Consider the following 25,354-nt stretch of genomic DNA (forward strand, 5'->3'; position numbering starts at 1 on the left):
AGCTCCAGGTAAGGAGGATGCCAGGCCCGGGCAGGGCAGAAATGCCACCTCCACGGTAGAGCAAGAGCATTTCCCCATCCTGTCCCTGCTACCCACAGTGCCAGATCCATCAGACAATTTGGCACCTGGCCCTCTCCACTTAAATACTGTAATATCCATTGACTTTAAGGCCAAGAACCTTCCCTACCATTTCACAATCTGTGGAGTTTCATTCAGTCACCCATATGATTATTCAGCACCACCCATGGGGCTAAATCCAAGCATCCCACTCTGATGACTATTGGCCCTCAGGCCATCTCTTACTTTCACTATCATTATTCTTCGATTTCTGGAGGATCTTCAGTTTGCATCCCCTCCCATTTTCTCTCAACCTACCCCTAACTCTGCTCCCCTCTCCAAAGAGCACACTCCAGAGCCCAAAACTTACAACTTTTATTGGCAAAGCCCTCCATGTCCTCAGCTACTTCTCTTTCTCTCAAACCTGCCTGGCAAATCCACAGCCCAGCATCAATCCAAGCCCCAGCCCTCCTTGCTCTGACCCTGGGATGCTGAGACAAATCACAAAGCCATTATTTATTCTTATGGCCACACTTCCAACCTCAAGTATTTCCCTAGTCGACTCTGTCCAATTATCCAGAAGAAGAACTGCAATTCTCCATCCATCTCATTAAGTCCCCTACATTATTGTCGACTTCCTCTTTCAATCTCAGCCTCAGTTCTTGTCTCCTGCTTCATAATGAGAATATCAGGTAAGAATTTTCCAGACCTTCTTGTACTATACAATTCTGTCCCTCTGCTCCTGCCTATGCCTGGCCTGACACCAGTTGTGGGTGAGAGTTCCCCTCCGCCTTCCAAGACCCCTTTCTCCTCCTTCTAGAGCACTGATCCTCAGCCCTGTTAGACTCAATGCCCCTTTCTACAACAAGCAGTTTAAGATTCCTCCATCATCCTGAAGTTTTTTAAAAGCCCCTCAAGTTTTGAAACCCTGCATGGGTGCAAGTACCACTCCACTGAACACTGTTCCTCCAGCCTCCACACCTTTATGCTTTCCCTGTCCCATGGCTGGGTGGCTGGGCCCTCCTACTCTGTCCCGTGTCCCCTAGGCTCAGTATCCAGACATTCTTCAGGCTCTTCCTCCTGCCCAGGACATATATTACCCACAAACTAATGACTTTCCTATTTGTAGCTCCAGCCCAGACTCCTGTCCTGAACTCCAGCCTGGGATGCCTCCCCACAGGTAGACAGGACTGCATCCCAGTGTCTCCCACACCTCCTGGCCAGGCCACTGCTGTCTTTTGCACAGATGGCAGCAACCAGCTCCTAAGTGCTCTCTCAGCAGCTATTGTCTGTCCTCCATTGTTGGTCCACTTCCCACCCAGCACACAACATGGTCTTTTGAAAACACAGACTAGATCACAGTCTCAGAGGTATAAACCCTTCCAGTGGTCTTCTGTCTCACCTACAATAAAATCCTGACTCCTCCCTGTGGCTTGCAAGTCCCGCCTCCCTCCCTCTCTCCTTCATTCTCTCCCTTCTCTGTCTTTTACACTGACCAAGTTCATTCCCTTCCTGGGATAACTGCTGTGCCTCCTGGTTCACAAACTCTTCCCCAAGATCTCCATTTGACCTTCTCCTCTTTAAGCACCACCTCTTCAGAAAGGCCCTCCTGGGACTCCTAGCGAAAGCAGCCCCACCAAACACATAGAGCCATCAAAACTCTCTAATGGATTGCCCTACTGTGGGTCTGACATTGTATTATTATCTTTCCTACACATCTTCATTGTCCTTCCTCCCTTCTAAAGTGGCACCTTCCCTGAGCAGGAACTTCAGGGGCATCATCCACTTATTTGCTGTTCAAGTCCCAGCACCCAGCATCTAGCTTCTCCTCAATCACTCTGTCTTGCATCACTGGCTCTGGGTCTTGGCAAATCCTCTTCTTTCTTTAGCTCCTTCTCCAATCATCCCCTTGCTCTCCTTGGACTTCTGCACCTCTCCTCTGTACACATGTGTCCCCTCACCAAATAAGTGTGTTCAGTGTTATCCAAGGGCCTGCCTCGGTGCTGGCCTATCTTCCCCTTTCCTTCACAGCCAGGATTCTGTGGAGTCTCCACTTCCAAGAACTCACCAGAAAGAGGTGCTGTTAGTGATGCTCTGGGGTGGACAACAGGCTGGAGCGCAAGTGGAGGAGGCCAGCATTCACGTCTCCTCCATCTTTCAAATTTTATTCCATGGGAGAGTAACTGCCCTATTCAAAATAATTACTGAAATTAAGATTATAAATTTAAACTAGAAAAATAATATGAAGTCATCACTTCCCTGTCTCTCTTCATTACTTAGGCCAGTGGTTCTAAACTATGGACAATTTTCCTCCCAGACAGGCAATGTATGGAGGAACTTTTGGTTGTCACAACTGGGGGGTGCCCAGGGCATCCAGTGGGTAGAGGTCAGGGATGCTGCTACATACCCTCTAACACACAGGACAGCCCCCAAAACAAACACTGGCCTGGCCCCGATTGTGAGCAGTACTGAGATTGAGAAGCCCTGCCTCACACCATAGCATGCTGCTTCCTGCACTCAGTCCTCTCCTGGTATTGCACATGTCAGGATCAGCTAACATCCTCATGGGTTAATCCAATGAATACTCTTCACTCTTTATCTTACCACTAGTACCACCACCAACACTACTAATAACAATAACAACATATGTCTTCCACTAACTGGGCAGTTACCATGCATCAGGCACCTCATACATCAAGTCATGGTTTCTTCACAATAGCCCAATGACACAGGCATGCTTAGCTTGTTTTATACAGAGGCTTGGGATGGTGAAGTAACCTTTCTGAGGTCACAATGGCAAAGTTAAGAACTGAATCTAAGTCTAACACACATCCTCAACCCCAGGCTTTGCTATTGTCCAGTGTGACTTCTCTGCATTATATGGCGATGCTGACCACATTCTCCAGTCAAGATCTAGTCTTTCGGGGCTTCTGTGACACCACTCACTCCTGGTTCTTCTACCAAGCACCTCTCCAACTCAAATCCCTGTACAGCCTTCTCATCCTCTGTGTGGAGTCCTAAAGCCTCACAAACAGTCCCCTCTATATCTCTGATATGCAGGTCCAGTGATGTCCCGAAGTATCTCATCTCCCCAATATACATGTGAGCTGAACAAACCACTAAGATGCTTACACTTAGGCAATGAAAGAGCTGAGCTGACCACTGAGTGTATCTCAGGCTGCTATGTTTATGTATTGCTCATTAGGGTACTCGGGAAGAAATGGAGGAATTCTGTCCTGATATCAAGGTTTTCTGGACAAATTATACCAGATAAACCTCACGGGGATGTGGCCCAAATTTAATCATCTCCCAGATGCAGTTTTGATGCGCTCAATCTCCAAATCAATTCCACGTCAGTGGAATAAAGACAGAGCAGTGTTCTATCATTGGGGTTTCTGTTCTATCGGCTGAGGTTGGGGGTAATTTTCCAAAGAGTCACTAGTACAGAGGCCAACCTGCCAGCCACATGCAGCCCCAGCACCTCCGCCCACTGCTTCCTGGCCCCAACCCTGGTGGAGGCAGAGGAGGGCACCAAGGCAGAAGGCGCCCGGTGTCAGCAGAAAGACTGGCAACAAACACCAAATTCTTAAATTCTAGAATATTCTGCGGAAAAGACAGCTCAGATGGATGTTTATTTTCTGAAACTCAAACATACTGTGCTCTTTTTTCAGGCAAAAACAAATGAGCTTCTTTCTTGCCCAGAGGATAAACTTCATTTTTAACTTCCTTTGTTATCGCTTTTTTAAATCCCATAAAATCGTGTGTTTTCCTTCAATCATCTTTTAAAAACCTCCAAGCTATGAAGACCTCTACTTTTTTTTGTTGTTGTTGTTAAGCTGATGTTGCTTCTCCTATAAAGACTTAATATGTGATGATGAACAAAGGCAAACTTTTAAAGGTTAAACTTAGGCTTTAAAATGAAATTAAAGATTCCTTCTGGGATATTCTTTAGTGGAAACTAATTCAGAGAGGAAAACATTCTTATACTATGTTTAAATTAAACTTAATATGATAATGCCCCCACATTAATTAAAACTTCAGCCTTTGCCACAGTGACTTTAATTAAAGAACAACAAATGAAAATATGTAATCTAGACAATGTATAACTATGCCAGTTAATTGACATCAAAGCTGAGAGAAATTAATTTCTATTTGGATTCATTAAATTCTTAGGCAATGCACAGTAAAGGTCAACGGAAGACTTGGTGAATTTACTCATGGCACTGATATTAAGTGCACACCATAAAAACCAGGAGTCCTCAAATCGCAATTTCCTCCCATGGACTGATTAACCAGGTAAAAATACAGAATTTCAAGAGCAATTTAAAAAAACTGATCATGGTACCCTTTGCTCTTTTTGGAATGCAATATATTCTGGAGCAGTTTCAGGCATTAAAATATCGCTGCTCCTTTGTGGTGCTTGACGTTATTGAAAATTCAATTTCATTTTCAATAATATAACTCCCAGAATGGCATACAACACTGGGTTGGGCAGTCACAAGACCTGAATCTGGCACTTGCTCAGGTGAGCCAAAGCTCCCTGAAACTCTCGGGTCTTGGTTTTCTCTTCCACTAAGGTGAAGATGCTAAAGTTCATATTCTTTTTTTTTTGAGATGAGCCACTGCACTAAAGTTCCTGTTCTTAAAAAAGGCACTGAGTGCAGTAGGCAGAATAATGAGCCTAAAGACAGCCACATCCTAATCCCCAGAACATGTGAACATGTTACCTTACATGGCAAAAACGATGTGATTCAGTTCAGGATCTTGAGAGGGGGAGGTCATTCTGGTTTCTCCCAGTGGGCCTAATGCTATCACAGGGGTCATTATAAGAAGAAGGCAGGAGAGGGCACAGAGATGCAATCTGAGAGAAGCTTCACTGGCCATTTCTAACTTTGAAGATGGAGAAGGGGGTCACAAGGCAAGGAATGTAGGTAGCCTCTAGAGGCTAGAAAAGGCCAGGAAAGGGATTTTCCCCTAGAGTCTCCAGAAGGAATATTTGTTAGCACTTTGATGTTAACTTGGTGACACTCATTTTGGACTTCTGACCTTCAGAACTAAGATAATAAATCTGTGTTGTTTTAATCCACCACGAAGTGTGTGGTGACTTGTTACAGTAGCTACAGGCCACTAACACAGGCACTGACGGATACGAATACGGATAAGGACAAGGAACAAAAGCAGGTAAATTATCCAAGGAAAGTGGATATGGAATAATTGTATTACACAGATTAACAAGTGAAATATGGAATAGAATTTTGCTGACATTTTCACTTCCTACTGTCTCTTAACTCAGTGTCTGTCCTAGGCCCAGCCAGGGCCCCAGTTCAGAGCTAGGAAGTGCCTAAGGGTAGAAATTAACTGGAAGTCACATGCAAGCACTGAGGTGGAGGGTTCCTGGTGACATGGCATGCAATATTAGATCCTACCTGGGACTATCTGAATCCTATTTAAATCCCAGCCCCTCTTCCCACAGGATCCTCCAGAAAAAGAGCAAAAGGGAAAATGCAGCAGAGGAAACAAAGTGCATTTTATTATCAGCCAAGCTGATATCCCCAACCCAATGAGAAACACTTGGCAGAGGAGCATAAGCGAGGTCTTCCCATCCGCCCCCTCCCCTCACATACGCCCCCAAATCTTGGGATCTGAGACACTCTGGATAACCATAGAGAAGGACTTGGAAAGACACAGGTCTCAGAGTCAGTCTTGGGTCAGATTAGCAATTAGCCTCGGGGATGAAGAAATAAGAGAAAATATCCATGTATGTGACTTTTCCACAAACTACCAGCAAATGTGGCCCAATTGCTTAAGAGATGACCATGCCTCTTCCTTCTCCTCCTCTTTCTCCTCCTCCTCTCTAATAAATGCAAACATCTACAACTTTAGGGGACATCAAACATGTGAGTGGCAAAGGCACAGACGTTGTATCAGGAGACTGAGTTTGGCTTGGCCACTTGCTCGCTTGGTGTGACCTGAGGTCAGTCATTAGCACTCCCTTCATTTCCTTATTTCACAATTGGAATGATCATGCCAAGCTCACAGGGCCATTGTGAGAGATAAATTAACACATAAAATAACAATCAATAACACAGCATTATATCACATCACTAGAAGCATGTGCCAAGAACTTATTGAATCTGTGCCCTAATAAAAACAATTTTAAAATTAAGATGTCTAAAAATCAAATACATCACCTGTGGGTTACCTCAGTTTCTGGATTTCCTGCTATGCTATTTTCCCTGAATATGGTGTAAAAAACTAATATACAAATATACATCCAAGGTACACATGCATACATATTTACATTTTTCTAATACAGCACTTCAAAGTAACATAAAGATTCTAGCAGATGCCAAATACTAAGACGTCTCCTTGACACTTCTCCTCTTATTGCTTTCTCTTGCTCCAGTTACCCACTCTTACACTTCAATGACTCTAAAACTGGAGGACACAGCCCCCTGGGAGAAGCAGCTAACTCCACTCCAGGGCACAGCTGAAGGGGATGTATTCCTTCTGCTGTAATTAGAATACAGAGCTTTGGCGGGAGCTGCCTAGCCCTGGTCCCCAGCCTGGGCAGGAATAACAATAATACCACCAACGATTGCCTTGTTTGACACCAAGTCCCAGTGCCTAGCATGGTGCCAGGCACACTGTAGGCTCTTGAGAGATACACGCTCAAAGTAGAAATATGCAGATAAATGTAATAGTGGATTTGAGCCATTCATCAAGAACTTACTGTCGGCACTCTCTGGGAATCTTAGAGAATGATATCTAATCTTTGCAACTGCTGTGGAGGTAGGTTATGAGCCTTCCTCTTTGGAAGTATATAAACCAAGACTCAGAGAGGTTAAGTACCTGGTCCAAGGTCCACAGTGATCAAAAATCCCAGCCCAGGTCCATCTGACTCCCAAGCGTGTGGTCATTCCAATAACCTAGAGAGACTTGAGGGAGGGCTTGGAAGCCACTGGAAAGCCCACTAAACCCCATCCTCACCCTACTACACGCTCTAGGAGTGAGCAAAAGTTTCATAAAGCTTAGCACCAAAGTATCTGATGCCTCTCACAGCCTGTGATTTACTGAGCCAGTTCTTGAGCTAGCTTAAGCAGGTGTATTTTAAGGGGAGGAAAGGGGCAGGCCCACTGAAGCAATACAAGTACTTCTTCCTTAAACAGCATGAAATGTGCATTTGTGTGGGAGAATGCTTCAAATCCATATTAACGAAGAAGTGATGGCTAAGAGGAATCTGTCTTCAAAGCATCAGATGCACATAAAATATAAGCCAGGAGTATAATATTTACATAGTACTCAGTACTACCTTAATTACTACAAAGTATCGGAGTTCTGAGGGATCAGTACATCCAGACAGGCCCTGGTGGCAGACACCTGGCAATGTCACCCAGTGCCCTCAGGGTGAAAGGTACGTGGGAACCAAGATACGCAAGATCATAAGCCAAATGTGCACACGTCCCCCAGCTCCACGTTGAGGGACATCATGTGAGCAACTGAAACTTAGCCATGGTAGAAGTATTTACACTACAGAAATTGGCAAATTCTACAAGTCAGGTTTCCCCTCCCTCCTACTTGGGAAGAGCCTAAGCAGCCACTCTTCCCAGCAAGCTTTGGGAACACACTGTAAACCACCCAAACTCCATGGAGAATGCCATAGTACCTTCCCTTAGAAACCCACACAGAACAGAAGTATCTGATGTGGGAACTCTCAGCTCCTTTTAGGCCATTTTCCTGACCTCCTCTGCAGCACTGTGCACTGAACCCCTCTCTGGAATCCCAGGATCCCTGTGGCATAGGAGGCAGGAGGGTCTTTCCTAGGAATCAATAGCTTTGCACATGTCACAGTGTGACACTGTTTAACACAGCAGATACACAAGGAATCCCTGCACGTGGTTTAAAGGAGACTGTAAAATCCTTTTGAGAAAAATACATGTTATTTATGATGTTATTTTAAGACATCTTCCTCTATATCAAAACATGAAATTATAAAGTCTCATGAAGATATTTTTGGGGGAGTAGAAGAGGAAAATAAAACCAAATGGGGATGGAGAGAGTTACTTGAAATTAATCAAAAGAAAATGAAAAATTCCAGTGGTTCCAAACAATTCAACATTTCCAAACAGTAATTTAATCTGGTTTCACGTTCTCCTTTCATTCTGCTCCCCTCTTGCAGACATAAGAACAACGTGAACTTTGTGCTTCTGAGATTTCTAAACTGTGTTCATATTCCACCAGCCATCTGATTTCAGAGACTGTTCTCCTGCCAGAGCACAACGGCGCATGGCCTCTTAAGAGTCAAGAGATGCTGGGTTGTCTCCTTCTTCAACATGTCCCTTGAAGGGAATGGGGGGATAAACATATATACGTACATACGCATACACGTACATATGCATATGCAAATGCTACATCTATATATATATGTACAGATGGCCCTCCATATCCATGAGTTCAACCAACTGCAGATTGAAAATATTCAGGAAAAATAAATAAAAAATAACAATACAAAAATAAAAAATAATACAAATTAAAAACCAAAATATAATAACTATTCACATGGCATTTACATTATATTAGTTATTATAAGTAATCTGGAGATGATTTAAAGTACATAGGAGGATGTGTGTAGGCTATATCCAAACACCATGCCATTTTATATAGTGGACTTGAGCCATCTGTGGATTGTGGTTATCTGCGGAGGGTCCTGGAACCAATCTCCCATGGATGCCTGGGAACAACTGTGAATATATATGTGTGTGTGTCTGTGTGTCTGTGTGTGTATCTCTGAAAGAGGAACCAAAAGCAACCCTGCAAAGATAACATATAAAACCCCGCTCCTGTCAGGGAATGCCGACTGATTACAGAGAGTCTTAGGAAATTAACCGGAAACTTAGGGCATGAAACAGTTCAACCTCAGCACGTTTTTTCCAAGGCAATGATGAAAGTTTGGAAGCACAGGGCAATGATGGTATCATCACTCAGATCCTCACACCTGTCCCAACAGCCACAGTAAACTTCTATTTCCTGGCAATCCAACCCAAGAGTGTGAAGGATGTGAAAAAGAATCCCTAACCTGCAACTCCAGTTATTTACTGGGGCTGTAAGCCAATCTATTCTCCCTTCTGTGATTCCTGGACATGGGGCATTGGCATGGGTCATAAAAAATAATGCGATGGCTCCACAATTCCTAGATATGTTCCGAAAAAAAAAATACACAAAAGCAAGGACTGAACAGGTACTGCATGCACGTGTTTTTTCATTTAATCCTCTCCACCATCGTGGAAGATGGCTTCTGTGAACTCCATTCTACAGGTGAAGAGCCTAAGAGGGAGAGCTTGGGTAACATGCCCAAGATGGCACAGCTAAGAAAGAAGAATGCAGATTGGAGCCAGGGACCTTCCCACTGCATATCCTGCTCTCCAGCTCCATAAAACTGCCATTAAGAAAACGAAGGCACATGCTCGCCATTACCCCAGATGGATGGCTTTAAAATTATCCTGAGTTTTCTGTGCTGCTCATCTATTTCCGTGCATCAACCCCGTCACTGAAAGTGCTGAAGGATATAGTCAATTCATTTGTTTTACATTAAGATGCATTTCATGGCTATTACAGCGAGCGGAGCTTCACGCTGAAACAAAACTCCAAGCATCCCCAGCTGCAGCAGTCTACAATTCCACATCTCTGTTTACTGGGGGCAGATTTCTAAATCTGTCTTCAGCTTCAAATAGTCACAGGACTTAGGAAAGAGGAGCAGCTAACTGTGTGCTGCAATCATTTTTTAGCTGAAGTTGAAGCGTAGATATAAATACAACAGAATTCTCTGCATGGTAACAGCACATAAGCTAAGCCCTCTCAAGTGGGAATGTGATTATTTATTGAAATAAAACAACAAAAAACCCCCACAAAGTTTTAATAATTTAAAATGAAAAGAGGTTTTCATCAATTCTCATTAGTTTTAATGATCTAGAATGTCTTTTTTTTCTTTTCAGGATGAATAAGTAACAAGTTTACTCAATAAATATTTTTAGATAATCCAAAAAAGTTCACTTATAAATATGCCTACAATAGCATTAGTTATAACTGCAAAAAAGAAAAATCTAAAAATCCCACAATGTTCAATAACAGAATTGTTCAAGTGTTTCCACTTAACATTGAATTACAAAAAGCCCTTAGAAATCATAATTAGGAAGACAATATATCAAAGAAAAACAACATGTTCCTGTTAATGTGAAGTAAAGAAAGACAATCGAACTTTCATCTCTGCGAGCTTTACGCACGGACAAAGAATGGAAGGCAATGCTGACAAATCGGCACTGTTGAGGGTAGTAGAATTTGTGTGTGAATTTTTACTCCTGTCATTTTAGACTTCCACTAAGGTTGTTGTAATATTAACCAGGCAAGAAGTAATGCTGACAAACAATGATAAGGACAATGATGACAACAATTATGACAATGAAGAATGAACATCACTGGCACGTTTGTGTATCAGAACTGAACTGCAGGACGTCAGCAGCTCTTCCCAATGGGGGACTTGGCCTAGAAGGAAGCGGGCAGGGCCCCAGCTCGCTGGCCCCTCGCCTACCTTGCTGGATGAGCACCTCCGCCGCCAGCTCCCCAGTGCCCACGTTGGCATACTCCTCATTAGGGTGCTTCCTGTTGTAGTGCCGCTTCAGAGAGCCAGATATGTTGCAGGAGTAATGGCAATGGGCACAGCGGAAAGGCTGCGGGGACAATGAGGAGGGGTTAGGAAAGGTGAGCCCCAGATGTCTGCCTTCGCTGCTGCTCCCACCTGGTGAGCATCTGACACCCCGAAAGCCTGAGATGAGCAGGCCCCATCACCTGTGATATGTTCTAGGGAAAACCACTAGGGCAGGAATGCTGAGACCTGCCTTTGCAGTGACCAACCAAGGGACCGGGACAAGGTGTCCCAGAGGAGGAGCTGTCTCTACTAAGTGAATTTGCTTTTGTTACTTCTTTTCTTTTTTCATCCACCTCAGAATTTAGTTTTTGTTCAAGAAGAAGACAAAAAAAAGCAATACACTAATCTATCATTTTTTTTAAGTGAATGACATTAAAAGTAGCTCTAATTATAATTAGTTCCCTGATATACAGTCAGGTGTCACATAATGACGTTTCACTCAACTACAGACTGCAAATACAACAGTGGTCACAGCAATAGGTTCTACCATACAGCCTGCAAGTGCAAGTAGGCTATACCTTCTACATCTGTGTAAGTACATTCTATGATGTTCTACAACTAAGAATTTGCTTAAGGACACATTTCTCAGAACGTATCCCTGCCATTCAGTGATGCGTCACTGTATTTGCTTCTTTAGCTAAATGAATTCCTCCGCAGTGTTTGCCTGCAAGCACTGGCATACACAAGTGTCAACCATCAGGGAAGTCCAGCAGGTAAAATCTATTTCTCACGCCCACCTGGTCAAGACAAGACAATTTCAGGATGAGGCCACAAATGAGTCATGCAGTCTTGCCTTTCCTCTTGCACAATGCTTTGGAGGCTGCATAAATAGTGGGGCTGGGGAAAGAGGCGCCTGCTGGGCCCCTGGGGAAGCTCAGTGAGACCTGGCCTTTGGCTGGTCGACGGATGGACATCTCCATCACTGTCAAATTCCATGCCACGGCTCCTGGTCAGGAGCTGCCAGCATGCCCCTGTAATCCACATGCTGTATGATTCCAACAGTGCTCCAGGGTCATTCAGGGCCTGTTTGATGACCCAGCAGCCTTCTACCCCAGGAGGAGCAGAAGAGCATGGAGCGGCCACAATGGGAGCAGCACTCTGCCTGGTGCAGGGGACTCAGATGGAGCAAGTCCAGCCACCCCTCTGGCCTTGACCAATGATGGAACCTCAGGCAAGTCCTGAAACTTCTCTTAGCATGGATCTTTTCATCAGGGAAATGAGGATCATGCCCATGTCATAAGGTTGTTGTGAGAATTAAATGGTATCCTATAAACTGATACCTAAAATGCCATGCAAAGCGTTTCTTATTGACTTTCTCAGCAATTCTATCACAATTCTTACTGCGCATCTGGAAGCTAATGTACCACTGCATCCATTAAGACCTCAAACACTACCTTTACTCCTCGACTGTCCAATTCATCAATCTTTTCACCACTGTTGCCTAGAAGACCTAAACCAGCAACTACAATGTCTGAATGTGAAGTGCACCAACGGAGAGAAAATGTCCTCTCATCTTTGAAGCTTAGATCAGCTCCTCTTTCAAGGTTTCTTCCCTTCAAGTATAAAACTGTGATGAAGTATCCCCATAGAGGCAGATGGGACAGAGGGAGAAGGAGAGGAGGAGGAAGAGGGAGAGAGAGGAGAGAGAGGAGAGAGAGGAGAGAGGGAGAGAGGGAGAGAGGGGAGAGAGGGAGAGAGAAGGGAGAGAGGGAGAGAGGGGAGAGAGGGAGAGAGGGGAGAGAGGGGAGAGAGGGAGAGAGAAGGGAGAGAGGGAGAGAGGGAGAGAGAGGGGAGAGAGGGAGAGAGGGGAGAGAGGGAGAAAGGGGAGACAAGAAAAGAGAGGAGGAGAGAGAGGGGAGACAAGGAAAGAGACGGGGAGAGGGACAGAAGGGAGAGAGAGAAAGAGAGAGGAAGGAAGAGGGGGAGAGGGAGAGGGAGAGAGGGAGAAAGAAAGAGAGAGAGAGAGAGGAGGGAGGAAAGGAAGAAAATGAAGAGGAAAATCTTCCACCTCACCTCCTGCCTAAGTCACACTCCTTCCTCGTAGGCCCCTTGCCCACCACCTGCTCCAAGAGCAGTTCCCCCTTCTGCCTTCATGCTGTCACCTGCCTTTCTCAGGCTTCTGCCATCTCCTAGAAAACAACTCCTGGGGGTGCCCTCTGCTCAGACCTCATGCTCCTCCATCCTATCTCCTTAGGCTGGCTGCCCAATCCCACTGTGACAGCTGTGACATTGTCATGCCACTGTCACCAGGTTCTGCCAGGGCTCGACCTCCTAGATTTATTTACAAGATCTGCAATCCAGGCTTAATGTGAAATGCTGGATCTCTCTAAGGTGCTGGCCTTGGGCTGGATTTGTTCTTCTGCTCTGGTCCCAATTATCATTTTTGCATTGTTGATTGGTGGATCTATATGTTTTGTTGGGTCCTCTCTCCTGAACCATACATGGGAATTTTCAGCTGCCTTCCAGGTATCTCCACAGGGATGTTCTATAGGCACCTTAAACTTTGGACTCACATCTTTCTGCAAAATCAGTTAGTCATCAAAGACAGAAACCCACAGCCATGTTTCATTTTTCCTTCTTTCTTACTATTCAACTGATCACAGAGTCTTGTCCAGCCTTCCGGGGAAGCCTTTCCAGAGCGCCCCTGTCCTCTTCTCTCTCTCTCTCTCTCTCTCTCTCTCTCTCTCTCTCTCTCTCCAGCATAGAGAAGGAGACCCTCCCAGCCTATGAAGGGAATACTGCCATCCCCAGAAGGGCCATTCTTGGAAAGACACAGGGCAGTTAATCTGGTCAGTCAACCTGCTCTAAAACATTCCCCAGGGACTTCACCCTACACCGAGGTCACACTCTGGTTACCGGATGCTTTGTGCCGCACTGTACGTGCTGCGTTTCTACATTAAGTCCCTGGGTAAGGAATCCTTGGAGTTTGGCCCACAGCATTTACTAAACAAAAGGACCTGGAACAAAGGCAATATTTGTCGGGCTTTCTCATCTATCTAGTGCGCAAAGAACAAAAGGTCTAGAATTCTAATATATGATTACTGCAAAGTTAAAATAAAAGCTAAACCATTTTCAAATGCTTTCATCTCTAAATAAGCAAATAACATGAAGATATTATTTTTGGAATGCTAGCATTTACACAGAAATCAAAAAGAAAAAGTGAAAATGCTATATTGCCAGCATCAGGCAGTCAGTGGGCATAAAAGGCAGGAAGAAAAAGGGCGATGAAAATAAGAAATGGTCCTGCAAACCTAGCTTCAGACTCGAGAGCCAATTTCACCATTCTTGCAGCAAAACAGATAAACAGCTTCCTGTGAGTTCAGCTCGCTTTCTTCCCCATGCCCATCCATTGGCAGAATTGCTAATGAGAAGAAAAATTGCCAAAATGTAAGCATATTGGCAAAAAATGTACGTGTGAGCCCAAATGAGGATTCAGTCTCTTGAGCTAGCAATTTCTATCAAAATTTTCAATTCTGAGAGTTGAAAGAAATACTTGACTTGGCGAAATCTTCCCTCCATGAAAGACTTTCTTCTGCAGCCTCTTTAGCAGTCTGCTGTCTACTTAGCCTCTGTTTTGATGCAGGGGGTTCAAAACATGCCCCAGCAGCCTTTTCACTGCTGACCAGTGCAGGGGGAGTTACGAAGATAAACCTCCCAGACTCTTTCCTTCATTGGTCTTGCTTCTATCCTTCATATCCATTAGAACCGCTACATGAAGTCAATTACCACCCATTTTCTGCTGCGGATCTTCTCTCCCGAAGTGTGGGAACTAAGCCTCATCTAGGCTCTTCAAGCAAGACAAGTTCTGACCTGTGAGGCACTGCCACAGGCCAGCAGGGAATTCTCCTGGGGCTGATGCAGGGGAGGAGACAGGCAGAGGGAGGGAATAGCATCGCTAACCGCAAGTCTCAAGGTTTCATTTATGAAGCATATATTTACTGACCTCTGACTGTCCTCTGACCCCCAGGGATACATGGCAAATGAGGCAGATTTGTGATTCCCTAAATATATACAGGTTTTGGGACTTAAATATCAATTTCAAAGATTAAATGCTATCTAGGCAAGCTAAATCACAGAACTTGGTTTCTAAGTCAGAAACTCGCAAGCAACAAATGACACTAGATCTCAAAAGGGAAGTTATTTATTCAGAGCTTTCAGGACAGAATCCAGCCTAGAGTTGGGAGGAAGATATAAACTGGCTCCATAGCTCATTTGGAATGCAACATCAAAGTTCTTATCATGGTCCAAAAAACAAGACAGGGAGCCCATTAGCATAGCTATTATTCAGTGTTGCACAGAAGTTCTTAACCAAAGTAATGAGATCTAACATGATAAATATTACTGATTTCTCTAATTTTTACTAATAGCTACTATATGCCAGATAGCTCTAAATGTTTTGCATGGATTAATTCCTATAAGTCTCACATCAAGCTCATATGGTACGTGCAATTATTATCCTCATTTTTACAGGTAAGGAAACTGAGACACAGAATGGTTTAGAGACTTGCCATAGTTTCACAGTCTCCTAGCCTGGTTACTTGGTTTGCATCAGATTTGGGGCCCCAGGCCCAGCCAACAATAAAGATATGATTTGGTTTTCCACTGGCCACTTTTGTCCCTAGCATATATCTCCCTAAAACCCCAACTGAGAGGGGCACAGGTTGGTATTCTTGGGTCTCCTGGACATAAGGTGGCCCAGATCTAAGTATCAACCTCTAGACCGAAGAATCCCACAGTGGACCGGGAGAGATGTGGGCAGTTACTGGGCTATCATTAGGAGGCAGGGACTTGGCAGGGGAGAAGACAAGGGTCGATACCAGCCAGTGTGCTGTGTGCTGGGTCAGGAAAGTAATGATAGACAATGGGAGCCCCTGGTAGGTGTCAGGCAAGACAACGGCCAACTTCCCATTTTGAAATATCACTCTGGATACCTGGAAGTTAAATGGAAAATGAACTTGAAAGGAACAAGACTGGAGGCAGGGGACCAATTATCCAGTTAACTGCAGTGGTATGGACAAGAGATACTAAAGGCCTAAAATGAGGCAGGGGAATAAAAATATGGGAAAAGAAGAGAACATTTAAGAGAGGTGAAGAAGGTAAAACCGGCCAGACCTGATGGCTGGGATGATGTGTGAGAGGGAGGAGATGGAGCCTCTAGGATGAATCCCAAGCTGCCAGTATGGATGGCAGAAGGTAAGGAAGGCCACCAGCAAGAAGGAAGTCATATGGATAATGGGAGGGAGAGGGTGTATTCCTAGAACTCTGAACATCCCACAGGGTGGGTCTAGAACTCAGAGGACAGCTCCGGGCTGCAAACACAGATCAGGGCACAAGCAACTAGCAGAGGTCCTAAGACTGAATGTGGCCAAGGAAAGAGTATATCAAGTGAGAAGAGAAGCAGGATTGGATCAGCACCCTGGAACACAGGAGCAGGCAGGCAAAAGGAGGTGGACTTGGAAGAAGGATGACAGAGGATAACAGGTGCGGGGATCAGGAGAGTCTGGAATCACGGGATCTGAGGAATAAGGTCCTCCAGGTAGGGGAGGATAACGAAGCTGAGTGCTCTAAGAAATCCAACAGGAAGAGGCCTCCCCAGTGTCCACTGGACCTGGCAATCAGGGGGTGGCGCCAGTGACCTACCAAGAAGAGGTTCAGCAGCATGAAAAAGACAAAAACCAGACTTCGGCAAGTCGAGGAGAAAAGACGAGGAGCACAAGCTGGGCTTTGGGTCATGTTCCTTTTTCCAAACGGTGGCATCAAAAAAATCTTTCTCAAAAGGTATATTGGGCCAGGCGCAGTGGCTCACGCCTGTAATCCCAGCACTTTGGGAGGCTGAGGCGGGCAGATCACTTGAGGTCAGGAGTTCGAGACCAGCCTGGGTAACATGGTAAAACCCCTTCTCTACTAAAAATACAAAAATTAGCCGGGCATGGTGGTACGTGCCTGTAGTCCCAGCTACTTGTGGGGCTGAGGCACTAGAATTGCTTGAACTTGGGAGACAGAGGTCACAGTGAGCCAAGATTGCGCCACTGCATTGCAGCCTGGGTGACAAAGTGAGACCCTGTCACACACACACACACACACACAAAAAAAAGATAAAGACTAAAAAGAGGTACATTGAAGATTTACAAATTGAGTTGAAAGAAAACGAGATTGAATGTGTTAAAGCTGAAACTCTTTAAGTCCTTATTTTTATGTCAAGAAAGCAGTTAAGATGTCACCACCATAGTATAAGTCTGGGTGACAGAGTGAGACCCTGTCCCTTAAAAATAAAAAGCAGGTAAAATACACATTTTCATAATTTGAGAATTTGCTGTTTTGGTTCTTTAAACAGAAAGAAAGAGAATAGAAGAGGACAGGGAATCATACCTCACACGTGAAGCTGGGTTCTGAAAAACCTGATTAGAAGACATCTAAAAACCTCTAACTACATTAAAGTGATCACATTTCCCATCGGCACCGAGAAAGGGACCTAGAGGAATGTTCGAAAGCAGATGAGAAGCTGGTGATGAGGTAATGTTCAAGGTTGTGACACTGGCAACTGACTGCAATGTACAGGATGGCTTTTTGGCAAAAAGAGGAGTTGCTCTGTTGGCTTCTATTCGCAGCAAGCAAGAAGGCTGTCATCAGGTAAGGTTTTTGCAGTCTAATTTGTGCAACCAAGTATGGCATTAACGTGGCACATACATCAAAAGGCTCAAAGATCAGATGTGAATCCGCCCCTTTGTTGACAGGCCTACCTTGGAGAGGGTGAAGAAGAATAAAGGCAAAACAGAAAGTGCCAGATGACACTAGTGTGTGAAACCTGGGGCCATACATCACTATTTCAACCTTAGTTTAACAACCTGGCTGATGTAGTAATAGAGATACAGACAGAGATAGACATACAGAAGGAGACTAACCACCCGTCTGGTATCAGAAAATTTGGATTCAAATGCAGAAAAAGGCCATGTAATGGTTATGACCTACATGAAGTGGACCGGTTGGTACAAGACCATTTATACACTGCTGATAGGAGTGGTGTTTTTAGAATGCGGACACCTTTACAACACAGAAGGATCTTCTCAAGGACATGATTGCATTCTGTGTCAAGCAAGGGTAGAAGAGCGGAGTGCGGGAGCATGAATGAACCAGGAGCAGGAGAAGAGGGTCAGGTGTTAGGCCCACCACTAACAATGGAGTCACCCTGGCCAAGTCATTACATCTCCACTGCTTTTGATTCCATATCTGTGAAATGGGAGAGCAAACCTTCCCTGTCTACCTGACAGAGATTAGATGGGGCACCAAAAATACAGAGTATGACTGTGCTTTGAGAATCACAAAAGCCCATAGGCCTCACTACTGTGTTCTTTAATCAGTTCATTAGCGTATTAGCACAGGCAACTACCAGATACCCTAAGACTGAATGCAGCCATAGAAAGAGAGTGTATAAAGTGAGAAGAGAAGCAGGATTGGAACAGCACCCGGGGATGCAGGGGCAGGCAGCCAAAAGGAGATGGGCTCAGAAGAAGGACAGGAGAGGACAGACAGTAGGTGGGAGGATCAGGGGAGTGTGGAGTCTAGAACTCCATCTCCTCCCTCTCACACATCATCTCAGCCCTCAGGACTGGCTGGTTTTACCCTCTCTATCTCTCTTAAATGTTCTCTTTTAACATGTTCACATATTTTTATTCCCCTGTCTAATGTGGTCATCTGAGGCTCCAAGAAACCTCCTGGTGGGTGTCCTCCCAATTTCCCCCATGACAAGAACATTCTCTTCCCTTCTAGAGAAGCTCTTCTCTTCATGTAGCCTGGGACCTTGTGTAGGAGCCTGCCTGCCTGCAGCATGGAGGCACAGAGTCCCTCCACCACCTTCAAAGGCTACGAAAAGTCCCACCTACACCACTATGACCCTATTAAACTGCACCCACTTATACATCAACTGCCCCGGACTCACTCCTGTAAATGTAAGTAAAAAGACTTTTAAAATGTTGCATGTTAAGCCACTTAGAAACACTAACCATCACTCTCATATGCCGTTTATTCCTCAATGGCCATCTAGCGGACTGGGAAATTCTGAAAAAGTGAAAAAACTCTAACCTAAAAAATAGATTTCAAGTGTCATGAAATTTTTATGAACTATATCTAACCATCAATTAACTTTGGCCTGTAGGCATTTGTTCATCTTGATTTTGTAGTTTTCCTGTAGTTTGGGGTCATTTTTTTTTTTTTTTTTTTTTTTTTCAGTTGCATTATTTTTTAAATTATTCTTTTTTTTTTTTCTTTTATTATTATTATTATTATTATTATAATACTTTAGGTTTTATGGGACTGTTGTGGGGTGGGGTCATTTTTTAGGCTCACGAAAATGTGCTCAGGGTTCCATGGATCAAGTGGCCCTGCCCACTGGCACCAGAGGGGAGAGGGGCCAGTTCTCATAGGCCCAGCAGGACTCCGGGCCCTGGGTTCCATGTGCTGGCCAGGACAGCAGGCTCTGTCAGCGCTTCCTCACAAGACCTTAAGGGAAATCTTGGACTTCAGATTTGGAGATAGCCATGCATATAGTTTGAATATTTTTCCCTCCAGAACTCATATTGAAATGTAATATTATTGAGTATTGAGGGGTATTGAGAGTTTGGGCATTTAAGACGTGACTGAATTATGAGGGCTCTGCCCTCATGAATGGATTTACCCATTCAAGGATAGATGGATTAATGGGTTGTCATGGGAGAGGAATTGGTGGCTTTATTAAGAAGAGGAAGGGGACATGCATTAGCACACGAACACGCTCAGCCCCCTCACCATGAGATATCCTGTACTGCCCTGGGACGCTGCAGAGTCCCCACCAGCAAGAAGGCTCTCAAACAGATGCAGCCCCTTCACCCTGAACTTCGCAGCTTCCAGAACTGTGAAAAATAAATTCCTTTTCTTTATAAATTACCCAGTTTCAAGTATTACATTATAAGCAATAGAAAATGGACTAATACAAGCCAATCATCAGTTAATCTTCATTTACCACAAGTAAAGAGACACACAAAAAAAGAGATGAGGAAAAGAAGGAAAGGAAGAAAGAAAAAAGGAAAGAAAACGGAGAGAGAGGGAAGGGAAGAGAATGGAGAAATTAATGCCAGTATCTGGGTTTGAGGAATGACAATCACAGGATCAATCAACCATGATCCACTGAAAGATAAGAAAAATAGGCAAAATATGTCATCACCTCACATAAAAATTAAATGCCAAGTCATGCTGCCATTTCTTTCCAAAAAGATCTCTTATCTTTACTCATATATAATCTGCTGAGTATCTACTACATGCCAAGCAATATATCAGGAACTGGAGGTGGCTGGCACCACACTCACAGGCATTCCACTAAATCCTCTTACCTCGTTCACCACCTTCTACTGGAGGTCCTGAGTGTTTACATCTTACCTCCTCCCTCCCAGATGCCAGGACCTTGAAGGCCAGGCCAGCTGGTAACTTTCTTCCCTACAAGGCCTGCCTGATCCAGACCTGCCCACTTCTCTGACCACATCCCTCTCCATGGTCACCCTCATTCACTGGACTCGAATCATACTGGCTCCTTTCTTATTTGCATTCTCACTCTCCCTCTATCCAGAACACCCCACCACCCCATCAGCAGATTTCCCTCAGGCAGCTGTGTCCTGGACCAAAGTCAAGTCTCCAAACTGCCCTTCTTACCCTAGCCTTGATCCTGCCATTCTCTCTACAACAAGTGTCTTTCTTTTCTTTCCAACTTTTATTTTAGGCTCAAAGGGTACATGTGCAGATTTGTTACATGGGTAAATTGCATGTCACGGGGGTTTGGTGTACAGATAATTTTGTTACCAGTTAATTAGCATAATACCAAACAGGTAGTTTTTCAATCCTCATCCTCCTCCCACCACCCTCAAGCAGGCCCCAGTGTGTACTGTTCCCTTCTTTGTATCCACGTGTACTCAGTTAAGCACCCACTTGTAAGTGACAATATGTGGTATTATGGTTTTGTGTCATTGCACTAATTCACTTAGGATAATGGCCTCCAGCTTGATCCATGTTGCTGCATAGGACATGATCTCTCACAACAAGTGTCTTTATCAGCCCCCTGCTCAGAGCCTTCAAGGGTCTGCCAGAGCCTGTGGAGAGCCCCAGATGACCTGTCCACACCTCTTTGTAATAGTGAGCCAGGTACATGCAGGTATTGTACAGAAGTGAGGGCAGGCGGGCAGGGGAAGGAGAGCATGTACCAAGCCCCAAATAACCTGACCACACCTCTCTGTGAAACTCAGCCAGATACATGCAGTTGCTGCACAGAAGAAGAGATGGGGTAATATACAAATCCCCAGATGACCTGCCCACATCTCTCTGTAACAGTCAGCCAGGCACATGCAGTTACTGCACAGAAGAAGAGATGGGCTCATGTTCAAATTCCCAGATGACCTGCCCACACCTCTCTGTGACAGTCAGCCAGGCACATGCGGGAGATGTGCAGGAGCTTGCTCCAAACCATCGCACTCCTGCAGCTGCCACTCATGTTTTCAAGCCATTCCTTTTTCACTGAGAACACTCCCCACCTGCTTTCTCTACTTCACTAACTTTCAGGACAACTTCAGCACACAGGGGGCTCTTCCTGCCCCTTAGCGGATCTCGCAACTGTTGTATGCAGGTATCCACTTCTGTCCTTCTGATATTGCTCTATTCTACTGAGTTCCTTGGGTCAGGCTCTGTGTATCTTCCCCTCAATATCCTTGAGAAAGAATCTATTGATTCTAATACTACATGACACCAAAGTGAGAAGAGGCTATGGTCATCTAGTGAAACATGCCACTGACTGTGAAAATCAGCAAAACTTGTCTAAAGGAACAAGTTGATCATGTTGGATTCAACACTGACCCATTCATTCCAAGCAATGCATCAAGCCTTAGATCCCCAAAGCATAAATCATGGGACGACACTGTATAAATACCCACCCTCCCCACTTAAAACAATGCCCCCTCTTATGCTTTGAAAGAAGACAATATTATTACGCTTCACAGATTTGAGCCAAACTTGAGTTCAACATTTTCTTTATCCCCAAGTTATTAAAAATGTCTACCCATCGTCTTGTGGTACTAAGAGTGGGAATGTTCACCAGCTAGGCTCCCATCCATTCTTCACGAGCCTCAACTCGCTCTTTACTCCTCCTACCTTCACCCTGAAATTTTCCCTAACTCTCCCAGGAAGATGTAAGTTCTTCTTCTCATCTGTCCCCCAACACCTGGTAAAGCACTAAGCCTGCTGTGGTGTAACTGCCACCTGCCTCTCCAGGTCCGCCCTCCACAGGCTGCAAATCCTTGGAGAGTAGAGTCCACATCAGAACCCGCTCACCTATGCTCCCCCGGCAGCCAGGGCAGTGCCCAGCATAGGCAGACGCTCAAATACAGTTATGTGGCTTAAAGAAAAAGGGAAGATTGCTTGCCTCTTTCTGTTAATGATTCACGTGTAGTTAGTCCAGCAAACCCTCCTAACAACAACGACAAAAGAAAAAAACTAAAAATCTGGTTAAAATGTTTTTTTTAAAAAAAAATTAAATTTAAGAACTTTAAGAGACATCATAGAGAAAGTGAAGAAAAGCCAAATAAGGAGAAACTGTATTCCTAACACGTAACCAAAATGACCCACACTTAAAAGAGCTAAAGAATTCCTGAAGACAAGATAACAACAAAATGACCCAATAGAAAAATGAAAAAATAGTTGAACAGATACTTTACTAGACGAAAAGGTGGAGGAGGGAGGGAAGGATAGTAAAAGAAAGTAAAGAAATCCAAACAGCTAAAAAACATATGAAAAGGGGCTCAACCTCATTAACAATCATGAAGATAAAAGTAAAACCATATAGAAGGTCACTGCACAGCCACTAGACTGGCAACACGGAATGTTCACACCAAGATATGGACCAAGAGAGGCTAATGCATGTTGCCGCAAACTGGTGCAACCACTTTGGAAAACAGTTGAGCATCACCTAGCAAAGCTGAAGCTGTGTATCCCATGGCCTGCAAGTCCTCTGTGGGTTTATGTATCTTGGAGAAGCTGGTGGACAAGCATACCAGGGGACACACATGTCATGAGTCCACAGCAACTGAGCTCATAAAAGCAACAAAACAGAAGGAACCCAATTATCCACTGCAATTGAATGAATAATTACATCATGCTAGGTTCACATGGTAGAGGCACACTTCACCCAATGGCATACATACTGCAAAGAAATGTGTGAACTACGGCTACACGTGAGAACTGGTCAGTCTGACCAATATAACTCTGAGTAAAAAAGTAAACTTCAAAACAAATATACAAGGCCAGGTGCAGTGGCTCACACCTGTAATCCCAGCACTTTGGGAGGCTGAGGTGGGAGAAATGGTTAAGCCCAGGAGTTCGAGACCAGCCTGGGCAACATACTGAGACTCTGTCTCTACAAAAAAAATGTTTTTAATTAGCTAGACGTGGTGGCACACGTCCACCCTGTAGTACCAGCTAGTCCGGGGGCCAAGGTGAGAGGATCCCTGGAGCCCAGGAGTTCAAGACCAGCCTGGGCAACATAGCGAGACTCTGTCTCTACAAAAAGTAATAAATTTAAAAAATTAGTTACACGTGGTTTAGAGATGCATACGTGGTTGGCAAAACTATAATGAAATAAAAAAGTATTAGGCTGATGCAAAAGTAATTACAGTTTTTGCCATTAAAAGTAAGGCCATCCACGTATGCATCTCTAAACAAGGTGCTTTAACATGTGTTTTACTGGCAAAAACCACAATTACTTTTGCACCAACCTAATAATTGTCATTGAAGTTGGGACAGTGGTGACTTTTGGGGCAGAGAAAGGGTGGGCTCAGGAAGACCCCCCAGGAGAGTGTCTGGCAATGGTCTATTTCTGGGCAGCAGCTATGCAAGTGTTCACTTCATAATTATTCATCACACCACGTCTTCATGTCATATGTACTATTCTGGACATATATTGTATTTCACAATAAGAAAAGTAAAGAAAGAAAGACAGTAAAAAGAAATGTATGACCAAATGGGTAAATAGGCAACAGAGGCCCCCTTCACAAGGTTTTTATGAGGACTATAGAGAACTTACATTAAATGCCTAGAATGATACATAGCACCCAACTGGTAGTTATTACTAACATTTATAACACCGATGACAACAACACTTATTGCAGCACATGCAAAGTGATTTTTAGGTTTATTTTCTTTCATCTGTGTGATAAAAACTGCATTGATACTCTAACATATTCCAAAAAGGAGGCTATAGTAGGAATTTCTCTCTAAAGACCCAGTGACAGGCCTAGAGGAAATATTAACTATAACTCTGGCATTGCCAAGCTTAAATCAAGTTACCCAGGTGGAGAGATGGTCTTGATCATGCAAGTGCTTCCCGAGGGGTTTTGGTGGTAGGACACCTATAAGATTTACAACAGCACTTCTGCAGCTGAGGAAATGCGACAGGAAGATGAAGTTTTTTTCATTAATATCTGGGGTGGCCATCAATTCCCTAAAATGCAAGCCAGCACCAAGTCACCCTGAGAAGTGTGTAGCTGGGCTGGGGGAGGGCGGTATCCCAAGTTCTTGAGAACTTTGAATTCAGACTTAATTCAGTTACTTCTGAGACTTAGAAAGCAATTTCATCTAATCAGAGCCCGTAAAGGATGAAGTGATAGCTTCTTCTGTCTTACCTCTCTTTTATTTCTGGGGGAAAAAAACAACAAGAACAGATGCTTCGGAGAAATATTCCCCACCATGTAAAGTGGAGAGGTCTGTGGCCTGTGACACTTCTCACAACCCCTAACTGGCAGAGGTTTCTAGAGTCAGACCTCAATCTAGCTGTACTGCCTAACAGCTTTGCAACTTTGAGAATGTTTGTTCCTTTTATTGCAACGACTGGAGCTAATATAAACAGAGCAGTCTGCATGGAGATGCTCATCAAATTACTATCACTGACAGTTTACACAAAGAACAGTGGAAATTGCCTCAGTTAAAAGAACAGAACCAACAGTATTCCTTTTAACGCGCATTTGGAGTTTGAGCACTTCCTGTTTACATCTGCAGCAATAGAGGAACACGAGCTCAAGGACGGGACCCCAAATTCACAACAGATAACGAGAGCTGTCACTGAGTTTCTACTACATGCCTCAGTCACCTAAAGATGGCGATATTAACATTCTCATCTTGCAGACAAGGCCCTGCGAAGTTAAGTGACTTGCTGAAGGTCATGCAGTTAGTCACTAGCCAAACCAGTGTTCTAGCTAAGGTCTGTCGGATCCTAATGTTCACGCCCCAGTCTCCTTGGCCGCTGGAGCAGTGATCACGAAAGCTCACCACAAACAAGCTTCACTTCAGCAATAATCTCCCCTGCTAATGGATCAGATGGATGATTTCTGCAACTTTTGCTTTTATACTGTATTTTCAGTTTTGCAGATGACTTTGCATTTCAAATCACAGCATCAACAAGATGGTGCTGTTTCCACAGCAGCAATTCCAGCTCCCAAAGTTCCAATAGCATAACCTTCTCACCATTTATTCCCCTTCCCTCTCTATTCCCTCTTCAGGACCTGGCTCTGTACAGACCCCCATCTGAACTGC

The 25,354-nt window shown here is 44.3% G+C and overlaps 1 protein-coding gene across 4 annotated transcripts in view; it reads right to left on the bottom strand.

Annotated features, from left to right (window-relative positions):
- Positions 1 to 25,354, bottom strand: part of ZFAT (zinc finger and AT-hook domain containing) — a 234,291-nt gene that overhangs the window by 43,330 nt on the left and 165,607 nt on the right. For all 4 annotated transcript variants that reach the window (XM_054518860.2, XM_024251400.3, XM_024251401.3 and 1 more), the window contains one exon: positions 10,643 to 10,781. In XM_054518860.2, the coding sequence (XP_054374835.2) occupies positions 10,643 to 10,781 (139 nt within the window). The remainder of the gene's footprint in view (positions 1 to 10,642; positions 10,782 to 25,354) is intronic.

This window comes from Pongo abelii, chromosome 7 (genome assembly GCF_028885655.2).
Source record: "Pongo abelii isolate AG06213 chromosome 7, NHGRI_mPonAbe1-v2.0_pri, whole genome shotgun sequence".
Taxonomy (NCBI): domain Eukaryota; kingdom Metazoa; phylum Chordata; class Mammalia; order Primates; family Hominidae; genus Pongo; species Pongo abelii.